This window comes from Bombina bombina, chromosome 7 (assembly GCF_027579735.1).
Source record: "Bombina bombina isolate aBomBom1 chromosome 7, aBomBom1.pri, whole genome shotgun sequence".
Lineage (NCBI taxonomy): Eukaryota > Metazoa > Chordata > Amphibia > Anura > Bombinatoridae > Bombina > Bombina bombina.
The window spans coordinates 478072204-478093014 of NC_069505.1; the positions used below are offsets into that span (position 1 = coordinate 478072204).

A 20811-nucleotide genomic window follows, 5' to 3' on the forward strand; every position below is an offset into this window, starting at 1 on the left:
TTACGTTTCATAGGCGAGACAATCCCGCCTACATTCCAAGATAAAAATGTAATGTCCACTACCGACTCTTAGCGGATCAATCAGAAAAAGGTTTCCTCTTACGGACCCGGAGGGGGGAAAATCGATAAAGAGCAGAGAAATAAGAGGAGGAGGATAAGCAGGGAAAAAAAGCAAAAAAAAAAAAAAGAAAAAAAAAAAAAAAAAAAAAAAAAAAAACCTTTGAAAAATATCAAAACAGCAATCCCTAACACTTCTAAACATACATCCCTCAGAAAAGAGATAAAGAACTTTAGGATCTAACTCACCCTTCATTTTATAGGGGACAAAAGTAAATCTTAAATAGCTGAGCAGTCAACTATTTATCATTTATAAAAATTTTTACCTCCCCGGCTTCTCGATAGATTTTTCTGGCACCGTCCTGCTCAACAATTATGCTAGCAGGATATACCATCCATGCATTGAAGCCTTTATTAATAAGTTGCGAGCAGAGCGGTGCCATTATCTTTCTTTTTGAGGAGGTTTCTACCGAATAATCTTGAAATAATAAAATTCTATTGTTTCCAAACAGGAGTGGTTCACTTCTTTTTTTGAATAATCTCAAATATTCTACCTTGTCTTGGTAATTCAGAATTCTAAAAATGCACATTCTATTTAGGCGAGATCCCTCTGACTGAATATTTTTAGGGCCCGTTCTGTGGGCTCTCTCTATAACAATGGGAAGCCTCTGCTGAGGGAAACCTAGGGCCTGGGGCAATGTGTAAGATGTAAAATGATATAAATCCTGGAATTCCTGGGTCTCGGGGAGGCCGATAATTCGAATATTATTGCGTCTGGAACGATCTTCCAGGTCGTCCAGACGCAATTGCAGATTGACAATTTTGGAGTTCTGTTTAGTTATAATGTCATCTTGAACATTGGCTTGATCTTCTAACTCAGAAACTCTGTTCTCCATTTCTAGCATTCTATTGGAGAATTGTTTGACCTCTACAGAAAGGCTAGAAATTACCGATGAAATCGTGCCCAATTCAGCCTTTATTATCTCAAACTGTGGGGTAAATAAATCAGTTAGATGAGTGATTAGCATCTGGGTGTCATTTATATTAGGTAATGTCTCACTAGAGCTGTTCAAACTGGGATCACCCAGTTTGGCTTTTTTGTCTTTGCCTTTAACAGGCATTCTGGGCGAAGAGGATTTAGCTTGAGTGACAAATCTTTCCATAAAAAAGAAAAAACTAGAAAATGTGTAGTGAAGAGAGGGGAGCTATAAGGGGGGACACCAAGTCTTCTAGTTACTATCTTCGATCTAACTTTCTACCCTCCTGGTTCCCCTGGGTGTGTTTAATAAACAAACAAAATTAAGTGAGGTGAAAGAAGAAAGAGAAAAAAAAAAAAAAAAGAAAAAAGGGAACTCTGACCGAAAAAGAGTGGAAAAGACCTGGATTTGGGTCTAGTGAAAGATAGGCGTGCTCGAATGTGCTTCTCTCCTTGCTATGGAGAGCAATGTAAATATGAAAGTGGGAGTTGTACTACTTCCTGTAGTGAAATGTGCAAATATGTGACAATACACAGAAGAGGAAAAAAAAAAAAAAAAAAAAAAAAAAAAAAGTAAAAAAAAGGACCTAGATTGGTCTAGTGAAGAGAAAAAAAAAAAAAATAAGAGTGCTTGAATGCGCTGCTCTCCTATGTACAGAGAGGCGTGTGAGATGTGAAAGTGGCTATTATACTACTCCCTTGAGTGAAATGTGAAAATATGTGTCTACACACAAGAAGAGAAAAAAAGAAAAAAAAAAAAAAAATGGGTTGGTGCTCTAGTGTCCTATTTATTAAGATAAATCTGATTAGAATAAACCAGATAAGCTCTATAACACCTGGCAGGCAAAAGATAACATCTCTGCTTTAGTGAGAAAAAAAATATTCCATGGAATTCTAATAACCCTATATAGAGTAGAAAAACCACAGTTATCAAAATGCTTTGTGACCACTATAATGACCAGTTCCTGTGTAGGATACTAATATCTGGTATATGTCCAAGATCAAGCAATAGGAGAAAAAACAGCTAATTTCAATGCTAATTTTCAAACTTTTCACACTCCCCGCTTTACTTTACCTAGATAATCATTTTTTTTTTTTTTCCTTTGATTCCCTATTCCCCCCCCCCATTCCTTTAGCCGCGTTAAGCTACTTATCCAAGCATCCAGGAATAATTATTTACCACTGTGCCAAATAACGTTTTGTTCTGAATAGCAGTCCCGTCTACCTCCCCAGGATCCAAGAGTATGTATGTTTAAATGAGACAAAACATTCCACATGCTAGTTCACACCCCAGCAGAGCCTAAACCAAAAAAAAAATTTCCCAGCAAAAACAGATTCCTATAATGCAGCTCTTATCCAGAGCAGATAGAATTATTGCAAAAGGTAACAATAAACCATTTCTCCTGACCTAATACAAAGCATAATACACTCTCTCTTTCATTAATTAGGTACATATATAGCTTGAATTATAATACATGGACTTATTGTTCTGTCCGTCTAGGGGATTAGACTGCCAGTATTCTTAAGAGGCTCTGTAGCAAGCTTTCTTTATCTGTTAGTCCCCCGTTATATTAGTATGACATGTCAAGCAAGCAATTTTTCTCTTTTTTTTTTTCTGTTGTCTTCCTTTCCTTGCTGTCCTGGAGAAGAGACAAGGACACCTTTAATTCCTATCAATGGGAATCCTAGTGTCTGTAAATTCAGCAGCTCAGGGAGAGGCTGACAACATGTAAAACACTGCAGTAACACACAAAGCGATAGCAGAATAAATCAGCTTAAAGGGAGTACTTATCAATGTCAGGTTTTAAGCCTGGGTCTTACCACTGCCGCCTCAGGATTTATCAGGAAAAAAAAAAATGTCCCAATTGCAGTTCCCCCTTATCCTGGCTGTATGTCAGAATATTCTCCTCTCATCGAAGATCTCCAGCCACATACGGCCAGTCCTGCAAGCAGCGGGAAATCTGAAGCTGCTGAAGATTCGGGGCTGTTTGGAAAAGGTAAGTCTCGGAATGTAGGGACCAGCCTTTACCTTAAAGATCTTCTTTGTGCCTTGATATGAATCGGCCTCCTTACTTGTTACACCTTAGCCGGGCACTGCTGATTTTAGGGCAGCTCCTGTATCACGCCCCGGGCAACACCTGCATTGGTTGAATCTCCACTGGCTGAGTCTTGCCGTCAGACACTGCCACCCACCTGAGCGGCCACTTTGCAGGCTTTTGACCGGTTCCAGCTGCTACAGATCACAGGGCCGCCTCCAGTAGATCCGATGCCTCGGTTCTAGGCTACTCCGCTTCTCTTTCACAGTGCAGCCATACAGCTGACCAGAAGCCCTGCCACGCGTTTGTCTGCGCCTGGTCCCAGAAAGCTTCCACGCCACAACTGCCTCGCTCACCGACCACAGTCTGCAATCCCCGGGGAGCGACTGGTAGGATATTGTAATGATTTAGTAGAGAGTGAGGATGGATCACAACTGCAGAGTATGCAAAATAAATGATTTGTATCACTTTTGGCAAATGGACTATTGAACAGCATAGACCAAGCTGCTTTAAGTGAAGTTGTTATTCTCAAGTAATTGAATTGCAGATCAGAAACTTGTCTGGCAACAAATGATGTAAATCACATATGCTGTTGAATGTCACAGCAATAGTATAAACATAAACAAAGGCTGGATCAGAAGAAATGTAAAAAATAAAACAATTTCTTAGTAGCAAACTTTAGTGTTCAGCTAGCTCCCAGTATGATAAATCTTGATAAAGAAAAGCAGAGTTCCAGAAAGCAGGTAGTGTTGCTATTAGTGCTGGAGTAAGATATAACAGTTCAGTGTGAAGTGTAACTCTCAGTTTTAGACACTGTTAGTTAGTTTGTCACAGAATGGTATACACATGTGCTGATAGTCTTGCGGACAGTAGAGCAGCAGGGAAAAGCAAAGTTCAAGGTTTATTTGTACAGCACAGCTTAAAGTAACTACAGTGCTTACCCCCAGTCACCGGATGGTGTGAAATAGAAGCAGAATTAATTCTGAGATGTCCTTGTACTTAGTCCGTGGGAGGTTGTTTGTAGATGAGTTGCACTGTGTTGCAGTGGAAGAGAGATTGAAGTCCGCTGTGTGAGAAACGCTTCAGTGGCTCAAATGAGATAGCAACTCAGAGGGAGAAGGCAGCAAACACACTGCAGTATGAAATAAGTCTCTGTTGTAGCGTGCACGCTTAAAAGAAAAACTCGCCTCTGTAAAAGTTTATGTAGGCAAAATGAGCATATGAACCGGCAGTAAAAATAAGTAATCCCAAGGTAGTAGCTGGTTCAGAAATTGGAAGAAAAGCAGACTGGTTTGTTTTCAGAGAAAACACACAGCAAGTGGAAAACAGACAGACTTCAGAGCTAGTCTAGAAACTTATTAATTAAGCACCTGTCTGCAGTCAGCTGATGCCTTAAGTACAGGTAAGGCTGAAGTCAGGTGAATGGGAAAGGCATAGGTAAAACATGGAGTGGAATCCATACATAAGGTGAATGGGAAAGGCATAGGTAAAACATGAAGCGGAATCCTTACAGATATCCCCTACTTATCCTCTGCCTTCAGCCCCAGCGGGGCATGGACAATTTCAAGAAGGTGAGCGTGTCTTTTTCCCTTTTCCTCCCAATCAACTTAAGGGTAGTTGTCCTTTTTTCAGCGTTAAAATTTCCAGCGAACAGATCGCTTAGCTGAATCAGCTATTGGAGACTCCAAACTCGGGCGGGCCTAAGCCTCGCAGAGCGCCACACAGCAATCCCGGGTAACTCTCCCGGGCAAGTGGCTAGGAGCGGGGAGACGATAGACTAGTGTTCTCTCACAACACCTGTGTGCAGCAGGTAATCTGCACAGCTCCTCCCCCAACGGAAGTCTCCATCCTCTTTCTTTCTCTTCCTTATACAATATGGCCTAGGTATCCTGTGTGAGTGTTTTCATGTGTATGTGCATGTGATTATTTGTGTGTGTGTGAGTGTTTTCATGTGTATGTGCATGTGCATGTGATTATTAGTGATTATGTTTTTTTATGTTCATGTGATTGTGTGTGTGTGTGCGAATGTTTTCATGTGTATAGACATGTGATTATTTATCTGTGTGTCTGTGTGAGTGTTTTCATGTGTATGTGCATGTGATTATTTGTGTATGTGTGTCTGTGTATGTGATTATTTGTGTGAGTGTTTTCATGTGCATGTGATTATTATTGTGTGTTTGTGTTTTTATGTGTATGTGCATGTGATTATTAGTGTGTGTTTGTGTTTTTATGTGTATGTGCATGTGATTATTAGTGTTTGTGTGTAAGTGTTTTCATGTGTATGTGCATGTGATTATTAGTGTGTGTTTGTGTGTGTATATATATATATATATATATATATATATATATATATATATATATATATATATACTGTATAAATAGGACAGATATTAATGTGCATACACACAAATATACTGTATATATTTTTGGACATATAATAATGTTTACATATATATGTGGGACAAACAGATAATGTGTGTGTGTGTGTATATATATATATACACACACACACACACACATACCGTATATTGTCTGTTGTATGTCTGTGTATATGTATGTGTTATGTGTGTGTGCTATTATATGTGTGTTTTGTGTTTATATGTAAATGTGCACTTGTTTTTTCTTGTGTATATATGCATGTGAGTATAAATGTAACAATGTGTGTGCTTATACCAAGCATGTGACAATAGTCTACACAATGTAGCTTTTTATGTAAGTTTAATAGACAAATAATTTTCCTGTACTTGACTGTAATTACTGTTTAATAACCTTTCTGTTCTACACTGCCCCTTATGTTGGTGCTATATATACAGTTGCCTATAATAATACAAGAAGATCAGATTTTTATACACAAGTATTTTATTTCTAGTACAGTTCACACAAAATGTGCACAATACACAAACATCACTGACTCACAGGTAGCAGCATTATTATTATGGTCAGTGTATCTAGCTCATTACTCTCACCCAGGCATCATCTTCTACACAGAACGCAGCATGAAGAGGCTCAGTGAAGGTCTCAGTGTAGGTGTGTAAGTGTCTGATTGGGTCACACAGCTCATAAAAGGACAGATGCCCAGCCTCATAGTCCAGCAGTATTCCTACTCTGTCACATGATAGAGGGGGATCTAATGAGGTTTCTATTGTATTATGTAGCAGAAAATTACCGCTTTCAACACACCAGGACTTGTCATTCTCTCCTATCCCTGACTTATCTCCTGTCCTCATCATGCTGGGATAACAAACCCCTACGCTCCAGTACCCTGAATTATTTGTCTGCATATCCCAGTAATGTCGCCCTGAGGAAAAGCTCCTGGTACTTAATACCTGAACATATTTTGTAAATCTCTCTGGTGTATCTGGTCGCTGCTGGTTTATATCTGTACAGGATGCAGTTTTTAGGTCATCTGATACAATAACATTATAATTAGCTGTTTTTATATCCAGTAATAAGTCTGATGTCACCTGCATATACAGCTCTTTCTTTACATCAGTCACAATATCAGCTAAACCTCTGTATAAGATCACTGAGATTAGACCCTCATCCAAATCCCCCCCAGCAGGAACCTGTTTATGACCTCTCTGTGTGACCTCATTATCTCCCTTCTCAGCACCACAAAAGTTATCTCTGTGTGATTCCTGTTCTTGTAGGACAGTTAATGGGTCAGTCATGTTGCACAGCTCCTTAATGTGACAAATCTTCCTGGTCAGCTCGTCCTTCTCTTTTTCCAGCTGCTGGATCAGATCAGAGATTGTGAGTAAAACCTGCTCCTGCTGCCGGGTGATGTCACTCAGGACTCGCTTCTCTAGGTCTTCCAGCTGTTTCCTGATGTCCCTAATCAGGGCAGTGAGTCTCTCTGTTAAACCAGCTGCTTTCTCTTGCACCCCTCTCCTGTGCTCCTGCAGACTCTGGACTCTTTTCTCAGTCTTCTCTCTCTTTGTGGTCAGTTTCTGCAGAACATTTCTCAGTTTCATTTTCTTCTTCTCAGAAGCCTCATTCAGCAGCTCCACCTGGTGTCCCCTGTGCTTTCCGACCAGGGAGCAGGACACACAGATACAGGCAGCATCCTTAGAGCAGTAATATTTCAGCAGCTCCTTATGTATGGAGCATTTTCTGTTACCCCAGGAAGTGGTGGGTTTAGTTAAGATGTGTTCCTCAGACTTGCTGTGTACCCTCAGGTGGGCATCACACAGAGAAGCCTCACAATGCAGACAGGATTTAGCAGCAGGTACAGGAGAGTGAATACAGTAAGTGCAGGAGATCCCAGTCTCTCTTTTCTCCAGCTGAGTAGGATGTAGATTTCTCACTATGTTACACAGTGTTATGTTCCTCTGCAATTTAGGTTTTGCATTAAAAGTTTCTCTGCACTCAGGACAGGTATAGACCCCAGACCCCTCCTGGGTACCCAGCACACTCTCAATACAGCCCAGGCAGAAGTTATGGCCACAGCTGAGATTTACAGGATCTGTATAAACGCTCAGGCAGACAGAACAGGTTAGCTCCTCTCTCAGATCAGCAGACTCCATGGTTGTGTCCAACGACAGGAAATGAAACTGAAAGTCTCTTCTTATTCAGTACAGGGTGTGTTGCTGTTGTTAGTGGGAAACTTGCTTCCTTATTTTTAACCCTTCAAGGTTCTGACTGCAAATTGTAGCATGTTAAGCAGCAGCACTATATATATATACACACACACATAAATACATATATGTATATATATATATATATATATATATATATGTATAGTGTTGCTTAACATGCGTAGATAGATAATATAACCAAATACCTCTCACTCAGTGAAATCTGGATATTTTAGACTCTGCCCTGACTGTGACTTTGAGTAATTCAGTGCAGTAGTAAGCAGATCTATCTATCTATCTATCTATCTATCTATCTATCTATCTATCTATCTATCTATCTATATCTATCTATCTTATAAAACTATAAGAGAAAAAACATTTTAGTTAAAATATGAGTAGGAATAAATAACCCCTGTTTTACCTTTTATATATAAAAAATAAGTTTACATCTTTAACTGCTAAATTATTAAGTGAAATTATACAGGTTGCTCTACTCCATATAGATGGGATTGGTGCATATAAACCATACATATGTGTGAAGGTCACATATGGGTCAGTGACAATCTCTCTGTTTATCAGTAGATTTACAGCATCTGATGCGCCTTATTCATCACCAGAGCAATTACAATATAAATAATTACACCTTTCCTGTATGTGCAAAAGATAGAATCAGATCTGAGAGGTTACTGGGAAATTCACCCATACGATGTAAAGACTTCAGCTACCACAATTCACCGCACCACAAGTTTTCAACTATATGAGGCCTATCTATCAAGCTGTCAACTGCAAATACGCCGGAATTCTGCATCGTAATTGTTGCGAGATGATCCGACCTGAAATTTGTGATGTAACATACGATCCGCCAGTCTCAATCCGACACAGATCGATGCTTACGTCATTACAGATGTTCTGAATACACATTCGGCTCTATCTGACACTTTTTCCCAGTTATGAAACTTTTAACAGGTAGTGACACTGTTTACCCCCTCCCCCCATGTTATAGTAGCAAGGTCTGTAATTTTCTGGTTCCACAAACATACACACACACATACATGCATAAATACACACACAGGCATCTACTTATCAAGCCGTCAACTTACCTGCATTCTCCGGCACCAATACGCTCGCCTAAGTTCGCCTAACATCGCTGCTGCGGACCTGAATACGTTCTCCAAAATTATCAAAAAAGCTGTCAAAAAGCTGCGCACCAAGTACGGAGCGATGAGCAGTGGACTGTTGTTAACTAACAGTCATCGATCTCGCTTCTCTTCGGCTTTTTTACAGCTTTCTTGGTACCCTGTCACTAAACACCCACACTATACTATACTGTTTACCCCCTAAACCGCCACTCCCGGAGCCCACCGCAACTCTAATAAATGTATTAACCCCTAAAACACCACTCCCGGAGCCCACCGCAACTCTAATAAATGTATTAACCCCTAAACTGCCACTCCCGGAGCCCACCGCAACCCTAATAAATGTATTAACCCCTAAACCGCCGCTCCTGGAGCCCACCACAACTCTAATAAATGTATTAATCCCTAAACTGCTGCTCCCGGAGCCCACCGCAACTCTAATAAATGTATTAACCCCTAAACTGCCGCTTCCGGAGCCCACCGCAACCCTAATAAATGTATTAACCCCTAAACCGCCGCTCCTGGAGCCCACCCCAACTCTAATAAATATATTAACCCCTAAACTGCCGCTCCCGGACCCCGCCGCAACTCTAATAAATATATTAACCCCTAAACCGCCGCTCCCGGACCCCGCCGCAACTCTAATAAATATACTAACCCTTAAACCGCCGCTCCCAGACCATGCCGCAACTCTAATAAATATATTAACCCCTAAACCGCCGCTCCCGGACCCCGCCGCAACTCTAATAAATATATTAACCCCTAAACCGCCGCTCCCGAACCACGCGAAAACTAAATACAATTATTAACCCCTAAACCGCCGCTCCCAGACCCCGCCGCAACTAAATACAATTATTGACCCCTAAACCACTGATCCCGGAGCCCACCGCCACCTACATTATATTTATTAACCCCTAATCTGCCGCCCCCTAGATTATATTTATTAACCCCTAATCTGCCCCCTCTACACCACCGCCACCTACCTACATTTATTAACCCCTAATCTGCCCCCCTACACTGCCGCCACTTACCTATATTTATTAACCCCTAATCTGCCACCCCCAACGTCGCCACCACTAGATTACATTTATTAACCCCTGAACCTAAGTCTAACCCTAACACCCCCTAACTGAAATATAATTACAATAAATCTAAATAAATATTACTAGCATTAAATAAATTATTCCTATTTAAAACTAAATACTTACCTATAAAATAAACCCTAACGGCTAGATTTAGAGTTCGGCGGTAAAAGGGCTGTTAACGCTCCGCGGGTTTTTTTCTGGCCGCACCATAAATTTAACTCTGGTATCGAGAGTTCAAACAAATGCTGCGTTAGGCTCCAAAAAAGGAGCGTAGAGCATTTTTACCGCAAATGCAACTCTCGATACCAGAGTTGCTTACGGACGCGGCCGGCATCAAAAACGTGCTCGTGCACGATTCTCCCATAGGAAACAATGGGGCTGTTTGAGCTGAAAAAAAACCTAACACCTGCAAAAAAGCAGCGTTCAGCTCCTAACGCAGCCCCATTGTTTCCTATGGGGAAACACCTCCTAAGTCTGCACCTAACACTCTAACATGTACCCCGAGTCTAAACACCCCTAACCTTACACTTATTAACCCCTAATCTGCCGCCCCCGCTATCGCTGACCCCTGCATTACACTTTTAACCCCTAATCTGCCGCTCCGTAAACCGCCGCCACCTACGTTATCCCTATGTACCCCTAATCTGCTGCCCTAACATCGCCGACCCCTATGTTATATTTATTAACCCCTAATCTGCCCCCCACAACGTCGCCGACACCTACCTACACTTATTAACCCCTAATCTGCCGAGCGGACCTGAGCGCTACTATAATAAAGTTATTAACCCCTAATCCGCCTCACTAACCCTATCATAAATAGTATTAACCCCTAATCTGCCCTCCCTAACATCGCCGACACCTACCTTCAATTATTAACCCCTAATCTTCCGACCGGAGCTCACCGCTATTCTAATAAATGTATTAACCCCTAAAGCTAAGTCTAACCCTAACACTAACACCCCCCTAAGTTAAATATAATTTTTATCTAACGAAATAAATTAACTCTTATTAAATAAATAATTCCTATTTAAAGCTAAATACTTACCTGTAAAATAAATCCTAATATAGCTACAATATAAATTATAATTATATTATACCTATTTTAGGATTAATATATATTTTACAGGCAACTTTGTAATTATTTTAACCAGGTACAATAGCTATTAAATAGTTAAGAACTATTTAATAGTTACCTAGTTAAAATAATTACAAATTTACCTGTAAAATAAATCCTAACCTAAGATATAATTAAACCTAACACTACCCTATCAATAAAATAATTAAATAAACTACCTACAATTACCTACAATTAACCTAACACTACACTATCAATAAATTAATTAAACACAATTGCTACAAATAAATACAATTAAATAAACTATCTAAAGTACAAAAAATAAAAAAGAACTAAGTTACAGAAAATAATAAAATATTTACAAACATAAGAAAAATATTACAACAATTTTAAACTAATTACACCTACTCTAAGCCCCCTAATAAAATAACAAAGCCCCCCAAAATAAAAAATTCCCTACCCTATTCTAAAATACAAATATTACAAGCTCTTTTACCTTACCAGCCCTGAACAGGGCCCTTTGCGGGGCATGCCCCAAGAATTTCAGCTCTTTTGCCTGTAAAAAAAAACATACTATACCCCCCCCCAACATTACAACCCACCACCCACATACCCCTAATCTAACCCAAACCCCCCTTAAATAAACCTAACACTACCCCCCTGATGATCTTCCTACCTTGTCTTCACCATGCCAGGTTCACCGATCCGTCCTGGCTCCAAGATCTTCATCCAAGCCAAGCGGGGGCTAGACATCCACTGAAGAAGTCCAGAAGAGGGTCCAAAGTCTTCCTCCTATCCGGCAAGAAGAGGACATCCGGACCGGCAAACATCTTCTCCAAGCGGCATCTTCTATCTTCTTCCATCCGATGACGACCGGCTCCATCTTGAAGACCTCCAGCGCGGATCCATCCTCTTCTTCCGACGACTAGACGACGAATGACGGTTCCTTTAAGGGACGTCATCCAAGATGGCGTCCCTCGAATTCCGATTGGCTGATAGGATTCTATCAGCCAATCGGAATTAAGGTAGGAATTTTCTGATTGGCTGATGGAATCAGCCAATCAGAATATAGTTCAATCCGATTGGCTGATCCAATCAGCCAATCAGATTGAGCTCGCATTCTATTGGCTGTTCCGATCAGCCAATAGAATGCGAGCTCAATCTGATTGGCTGATTGGATCAGCCAATCGGATTGAACTTGATTCTGATTGGCTGATTCCATCAGCCAATCAGAAAATTCCTACCTTAATTCCGATTGGCTGATAGAATCCTATCAGCCAATCGGAATTCGAGGGACGCCATCTTGGATGACGTCCCTTAAAGGAACCGTCATTCGTCGTCTAGTCGTCGGAAGAAGAGGATGGATCCGCGCTGGAGGTCTTCAAGATGGAGCCGGTCGTCATCGGATGGAAGAAGATAGAAGATGCCGCTTGGAGAAGATGTTTGCCGGTCCGGATGTCCTCTTCTTGCCGGATAGGAGGAAGACTTTGGACCCTCTTCTGGACTTCTTCAGTGGATGTCTAGCCCCCGCTTGGCTTGGATGAAGATCTTGGAGCCAGGACGGATCGGTGAACCTGGCATGGTGAAGACAAGGTAGGAAGATCATCAGGGGGGTAGTGTTAGGTTTATTTAAGGGGGGTTTGGGTTAGATTAGGGGTATGTGGGTGGTGGGTTGTAATGTTGGGGGGGGGGGTATAGTATGTTTTTTTTTACAGGCAAAAGAGCTGAAATTCTTGGGGCATGCCCCGCAAAGGGCCCTGTTCAGGGCTGGTAAGGTAAAAGAGCTTGTAATATTTGTATTTTAGAATAGGGTAGGGAATTTTTTATTTTGGGGGGCTTTGTTATTTTATTAGGGGGCTTAGAGTAGGTGTAATTAGTTTAAAATTGTTGTAATATTTTTCTTATGTTTGTAAATATTTTATTATTTTCTGTAACTTAGTTCTTTTTTATTTTTTGTACTTTAGATAGTTTATTTAATTTTATTTATTTGTAGCAATTGTGTTTAATTAATGTATTGATAGTGTAGTGTTAGGTTAATTGTAGGTAATTGTAGGTAGTTTATTTAATTATTTTATTGATAGGGTAGTGTTAGGTTTAATTATATCTTAGGTTAGGATTTATTTTACAGGTAAATTTGTAATTATTTTAACTAGGTAACTATTAAATAGTTCTTAACTATTTAATAGCTATTGTACCTGGTTAAAATAATTACAAAGTTGCCTGTAAAATAAATATTAATCCTAAAATAGCTATAATATAATTATAATTTATATTGTAGCTATATTAGGATGTATTTTACAGGTAAGTATTTAGCTTTAAATAGGAATTATTTATTTAATAAGAGTTAATTTATTTCGTTAGATAAAAATTATATTTAACTTAGGGGGGTGTTAGTGTTAGGGTTAGACTTAGCTTTAGGGGTTAATACATTTATTAGAATAGCGGTGAGCTCCGGTCGGCAGATTAGGGGTTAATAATTGAAGGTAGGTGTCGGCGATGTTAGGGAGGGCAGATTAGGGGTTAATACTATTTATGATAGGGTTAGTGAGGCGGATTAGGGGTTAATAACTTTATTATAGTAGCGCTCAGGTCCGCTCGGCAGATTAGGGGTTAATAAGTGTAGGTAGGTGTCGGCGACGTTGTGGGGGGCAGATTAGGGGTTAATAAATATAACATAGGGGTCGGCGATGTTAGGGGTAGCAGATTAGGGGTACATAGGGATAACGTAGGTGGCGGCGATTTGCGGTCGGAAGATTAGGGGTTAATTATTTTAAGTAGCTTGCGGCGACGTTGTGGGGGGCAAGTTAGGGGTTAATAGATATAATACAGGGGTCGGCGGTGTTAGGGGCAGCAGATTAGGGGTACATAAGTATAACGTAGGTGGCGGTCGGCAGATTAGGGGTTAAAAATTTTAATCGAGTGGCGGCGATGTGGGGGGAGCTCGGTTTAGGGGTACATAGGTAGTTTATGGGTGTTAGTGTACTTTAGGGTACAGTAGTTAAGAGCTTTATAAACCGGCGTTAGCCAGAAAGCTCTTAACTCCTGCTATTTTCAGGCGGCTGGAATCTTGTCGTTAGAGCTCTAACGCTCACTGCAGAAACGACTCTAAATACCGGCGTTAGGAAGATCCCATTGAAAAGATAGGCTACGCAAATGGCGTAGGGGGATCTGCGGTATGGAAAAGTCGCGGCTGTAAAGTGAGCGTTAGACCCTTTAATCACTGACTCCAAATACCAGCGGGCGCCCAAAACCAGCGTTAGGAGCCTCTAACGCTGGTTTTGACGGCTACCGCCGAACTCTAAATCTAGGCCTAAGATAGCTACAACATAACTAATAATTACATTTGTATCTATCTTAGGGTTTATTTTTATTTTACAGGCAACTTTGTATTTATTTTAACTAGGTAGAATAGTTATTAAATAGTTATTAACTATTTAATAACTTCCTAGTTAAAATAAAGACAAATTTACCTGTAAAATAAAACCTAACCTAAGTTACAATTACACCTAACACTACACTATAATTAAATACAATTACTAAACTAAATACAATTAAATACAATTAAGAAAAATGATCTAAAGTACAAAAAAATAAAAGACTAAATTACAGACAATAATAAAATAATTAAAGGTTTTTTAAACTAATTACACCTAATCTAATCCCCCTAATAAAATAAAAAAGTCCCCCAAAATTACTAAATTACAAATAGCCCTTAAAAGGGCCTTTTGCGGGGCAATGCCCCAAAGTAATCAGCTCTTTTACCTGTAAAAAAAGGAATACAAACCCCCCAACATTAAAAAACACCACCCACACACCCAACCCTACTCTAAAACCCACCCAATACCCCCTTAAAAAAACCTAACACTAACCCCTCTAAGATCACCCTACCTTGAGAAGTCTTCACCCAACCGGGCCGAAGTCCTCAACGAATCTGGCAGAAGTGGTCCTCCAGACGGCAGAAGTCTTCATCCAAGCCGGGCAGAAGAGGTCCTCCAGACAGGCAGAAGTCTTCATCCAGATGGCATCTTCTATCTTCATCCATCCGGCACGGAGCGGTTCCATCTTAAAGACATCCGACGTGGAGCATCCTCTTCAAATGAAGTCCAACTGAAGAATGAAGGTTCCTTTAAGTGACGTCATCCAAGATGGCGTCCCTTCAATTCCGATTGGCTGATAGAATTCTATCAGCAAATCGGCATTAAGGTAGGAAAAATCCTATTGGCTGATCCAATCAGCCAATAGGATTGAGCTCGCATTCTATTGGCTTCAATCGGAATTGAAGGGACGCCATCTTGGATGACGTCACTTAAAGGAACCTTCATTCTTCAGTTGGACTTCGTTTGAAGAGGATGCTCCTTGTCGGATGTCTTGAAGATGGAGCCGCTCCGCGCCGGATGGATGAAGATAGAAGATGCCGCCTGGATGAAGACTTCTGCCCGTCTGGAGGACCTCTTCTGCCCGGCTTGGGTGAAGACTTCTGCCCGTCTGGAGGACCACTTCTGCCGGATTCGTTGAGGACTTCGGCCCGGTTGGGTGAAGACTTCTCAAGGTAGAGTGATCTTCAAGGGGTTAGTGTTAGGTTTTTTTAAGGGGGTATTGGGTGGGTTTTAGAGTAGGGTTGGGTGTGTGGGTGGGGGTTTTTAATGTTGGGGGGGTTGTATTTCTTTTTTTACAGGTAAAAGAGCTGATTACTTTGGGGCAATGCACCGCAAAAGGCCCTTTTAAGGGCTATTTGTAATTTAGTATATGGTAGGGCTTTTTATTATTTTGGGGAGCTTTTTTATTTTATTAGGGGGATTAGATTAGGTGTAATTAGTTTAAAAAACTTGTAATTATTATATTATTTTCTGTAATTTAGTGGTTTTTTTTGTACTTTAGATAATTTTTCTTAATTGTATTTAATTGTATTTAGTTTAGTAAATGTATTTAATTATAGTGTAGTGTTAGGTGTAATTGTAACTTAGGTTAAGTTTTATTTTACAGGTATATTTGTCTTTATTTTAACTAGGAAGTTATTAAATAGTTAATAACTATTTAATAACTATTCTACCTAGTTAAAATAAATACAAAGTTGCCTGTAAAATAAATATAAACCCTAACATAGATACAAATGTAACTATTAGTTATATTGTAGCTATTTTAGGGTTTATTTTATAGGTAAGTATTTAGTTTTAAATAGGAATATTTTTTTTAATGCTAGTAATATTTATTTAGATTTATTGTAATTATATTTCAGTTAGGGGGTGTTAGGGTTAGGGTTAGACTTAGGTTAAGGGGTTAATAAATTTAATATAGTGGCGGCGACATTGGGGACGGCTGATTAGGGGTTAATAAATATTGTCTTCAATATTCTATTGGCTTCAATCGGAATTGAAGGGACGCCATCTTGGATGACGTCACTTAAAGGAACCTTCATTCTTCAGTTGGACTTCGTTTGAAGAGGATGCTCCGCGTCGGATGTCTTGAAGATGGAGCCGCTCCACGCCGGATGGATGAAGATAGAAGATGCCGCCTGGATGAAGACTTCTGCCCGTCTGGAGGACCTCTTCTGCCCGGCTTGGGTGAAGACTTCTGCCCGTCTGGAGGACCACTTCTGCCGGATTCGTTGAGGACTTCGGCCCGGTTGGGTGAAGACTTCTCAAGGTAGAGTGATCTTCAAGGGGTTAGTGTTAGGTTTTTTTAAGGGGGTATTGGGTGGGTTTTAGAGTAGGGTTGGGTGTGTGGGTGGGGGTTTTTAATGTTGGGGGGGTTGTATTTCTTTTTTTACAGGTAAAAGAGCTGATTACTTTAGGGCAATGCACCGCAAAAGGCCCTTTTAAGGGCTATTTGTAATTTAGTATATGGTAGGGCTTTTTATTATTTTGGGGAGCTTTTTTATTTTATTAGGAGGATTAGATTAGGTGTAATTAGTTTAAAAAACTTGTAATTATTATATTATTTTCTGTAATTTAGTGTTTTTTTTGTACTTTAGATAATGTTTCTTAATTGTATTTAATTGTATTTAGTTTAGTAAATGTATTTAATTATAGTGTAGTGTTAGGTGTAATTGTAACTTAGGTTAAGTTTTATTTTACAGGTATATTTGTCTTTATTTTAACTAGGAAGTTATTAAATAGTTAATAACTATTTAATAACTATTCTACCTAGTTAAAATAAATACAAAGTTGCCTGTAAAATAAATATAAACCCTAACATAGATACAAATGTAACTATTAGTTATATTGTAGCTATTTTAGGGTTTATTTTATAGGTAAGTATTTAGTTTTAAATAGGAATATTTTTTTTTTTTATGCTAGTAATATTTATTTAGATTTATTGTAATTATATTTCAGTTAGGGGGTGTTAGGGTTAGGGTTAGACTTAGGTTAAGGGGTTAATAAATTTAATATAGTGGCGGCGACGTTGGGGACGGCTGATTAGGGGTTAATAAATATAATGTAGGTGGCAGTGGTGTAGGGGGCGACAGATTAGGGGTTAATAAATTTAATATAGTGGCGTCGGTGGTGGGGCTGATTAGGGGTTAATAAATATAATGTAGGTGGCGGTTGGCTCCGGGAGTGGCAGTTTACGGGTTAATAATTGTATTTAGTTGCGGCAGGTTCCGGGAGTGGCGGTTTAGGGGTTAAACAATTTATTTAGTTGAGGTGGGGTCCGGGGCGGCGGTTTAGGGGTTAATAAGTATAATTTTGGTGGCGGCGGTGGCGGGACGTCAGATTAATGGTTAATAAGTGTTATGCAGGTGGCGGCGGTATAGGGGGCGGAAGATTAGTGGTGTTTAGAATCGGGGTACATGTTAGGGTGTTAGGTGTAGACATTACCATAGGATTAAATGGGATATCGGGCAGCAGCGAACATGAGCTTTCGCTGCATTCAGACTCCCATTGATTCCTATGGTATCCGCGGCCTCCAGGGCGGCGGATTGAAAACCAGGTACGCTTGGCCGGAAAAGTGCTGAGCGTACCTGCTAGTTATTTGATAACTAGCAAAAGTAGTCAGATTGTGCCGAACTTGCATTTGGAACATCTGGAGTGACGTAAGCATCGATCTGTATCGGACTGAGTCCGGCGGATCGTATGTTACTTCACAAAATTCTACTTTTGCCGGTCTGTAGGGTTTGATAACTAAGGCGAATCAAGCTCGCCACAAATACGCTGCGGAATTCCAGCGTATTTGCGGTTGACAGCTTGATGAATAGAGGCCACAGTCACATACACATACACACACACACAAATGCATAAATACACACACAGTCACATACACACATACACACACATGCATAAATACACACACAGTCACATACACACACACAAGCATGCATAAATACACACACAGTCACATACACACAACACACACATGCATAAATACACACACAGTCACATACACACACACATGCATAAATACACACACAGTCACATACACACACACATGCATAAATACACACACAGTCACATACACACACACACACATGCATAAATACACACACAGTCACATACACACACACATGCATAAATACACACACAGTCACATACACACACACATGCATAAATACACACACAGCCACATACACACACACACATAAATACCAATGGGTAAAACAGAAAGACTAACCCCTTTAGTCAGAGACACTAGTGAAGCATCACGTCACACTCACTTGATATAAGTGCAGGCAGTGGCAGGTTAACGACCTCTGCACCCCTGTAGTTTCGCTCCTGACTGTACTGTGTAATGTATTTATTATATTGTGTTATTATGAGTGTAACTGTACTGTGTAATGTATTTATTATATTGTGTTATTATGTGTGTAACTGTACTATGTAATGTATTAATTAGACAGTGTTATTATGAGTGTAACTGTACTGTGTAATGTATTTATTAGACAGTGTTATTATGTGTGTAACTGTACTATGTAATGTATTTATTAGACAGTGTTATTATGTGTGTAACTGTACTGTGTTATGTATTTATTAGATAGTGTTATGTATGTAACTGTACTGTGTGTAATGTATTTATTAGATGTTGTTATTATGTGTGTAACTGTATTGTGTAATGTATTTATTATATTGTGTTATTATGTGTGTAACTGTACTATGTAATGTATTTATTAGACAGTGTTATTATGAGTGTAACTGTACTGTGTAATGTATTTATTAGACAGTGTTATTATGTGTGTAACTGTACTATGTAATGTATTTATTAGACAGTGTTATTATGTGTGTAACTGTACTGTGTTATGTATTTATTAGATAGTGTTATGTATGTAACTGTACTGTGTGTAATGTATTTATTAGATGTTGTTATTATGTGTGTAACTGTACTGTGTAATGTATTTATTATATTGTGTTATTATGTGTGTAACTCAGTGATGTGTGCTGACTTCAGAGGCTGGTGAGGCAGTGGCTAGGAATTGGATACGCCTTCATTCTTTAGATATCCTTTGTTGAAGAAATAGCAATGCACATGGGCGAGCCAATCGCATGAGGTATCTATATGCAGCCACCAATCAGTAGCTACTGAGCATATTTAGATATGATTTTCAACAAAGGATATCTGGTTTTCTTCATTCTTTTGATATCCTTTGTTGAAAATCATATCTAAATATGCTCAGTAGCTACTGAGCATATTTAGATATGATTTTCAACAAAGGATATCAAAAGAATGAAGAAAGCCAGCTATTAGATGTAAATTGGAAAGTTATTTAAAATTACATGCTCTTTCTAAATCATGAAAGAAAACATATGGGTTTCATGTCCCTTTAAATGGTGTCTTGGAAAACTGGTCAACTTAGTAAACATGATGATTTTAGTCTAAAGGATTGTAACAGAAACTCTTGCCAGATAACAAAATGCTTGCTCTGATTAGGAGATCTAGAAATCCAGGCTCATTAAAATATGTTTAAAACATACTTTTTACTTTAATGCTGCAAATTATACTTATAGATTCCTTCATTATCATGGATCTACTTTTTTGTGTGACTGTTGCAATGTAATTTCAAACGTGTGAGAAATATCAGGGAATATAAAGGCACCAAAGTATGGTGCCTACTGCCTAATCCAATTTATATTCCCTGATATTTCTCACACATGCTTGAAATTACATTGCAACAGTCACACAAAAAAGTAGATCCATTTCTGATCTCATAGAAGAATCATGGGTTGGGCATCGTGAATATAGATTTAATACTAACAATATATACTCTGTCTCTGGATGAGCATTTTTGTCTTAGTATCATGATGAGACACAGGTAATTGGTGGAGTGCAAAAACACATTTTATTTGTAGCTTGAGCAAGTTGAGCTTCAGGTTCAACTCTAGTATATATATAAGGTACATGACTGTTCATATCTTGTTATTATTTGACATGACTATGCCTACTTATGCTATCTGGAAATTTAAAGGGACATGAAACTCAGTTTTTCTTTTGTGATTCTGATAGAGCATACAAGTTTAAGTAATTTTAAAATTGACTTCTTTTAATAAATTTGCTACATTCTTTTGGTATCATTTGTTGAAGGAGCAGCAATGCACCATTGAGATCTCGCTGATGACATGTGGTAAACCAATGTCAAGAGATATATATCTTCAACCACCAATCAGCCGCTAGCTTCAGTAATGCATTTCTGCTCCTGAACCTATCTAGGTATGCTGTTCAACAAAGGACTACAATAGAGTAAAGCAAATTAAATAATAGAAGTAAAGTGGAAAGTTGTTTAAAATTCCATGCTCTGTCTCAATCATAAAAGAAAATATTTGAATTTACTTTAACCTTTAAATTTAAAATTTCTATCATGCATATAAAAATTAATTTTATTAAAATATTGTTTTGCATAAATATAGGTTGATACAGACAGACAACCATACACACATATATTTA

At 39.1% G+C, this 20811-nt stretch overlaps 1 protein-coding gene across 1 annotated transcript; it reads right to left on the reverse strand.

Annotated features, from left to right (window-relative positions):
- Positions 1 to 5909: 5909 nt before the first annotated feature.
- LOC128636004 (E3 ubiquitin/ISG15 ligase TRIM25-like) lies at positions 5910 to 7606 on the reverse strand. The gene has a single exon (XM_053689078.1). The coding sequence runs from the start codon at positions 7592 to 7594 to the stop codon at positions 6017 to 6019; it is 1578 nt and encodes a 525-aa protein (XP_053545053.1). The 5' UTR covers positions 7595 to 7606; the 3' UTR covers positions 5910 to 6016.
- Positions 7607 to 20811: the final 13205 nt, after the last annotated feature.

Coding starts and splice junctions, on each gene's coding strand:
- LOC128636004 (XM_053689078.1), bottom strand. CDS start 7,594: ATGGAGTCTGCTGATCTGAGAGAGGAGCTAACCTGTTCTGTCTGCCTG.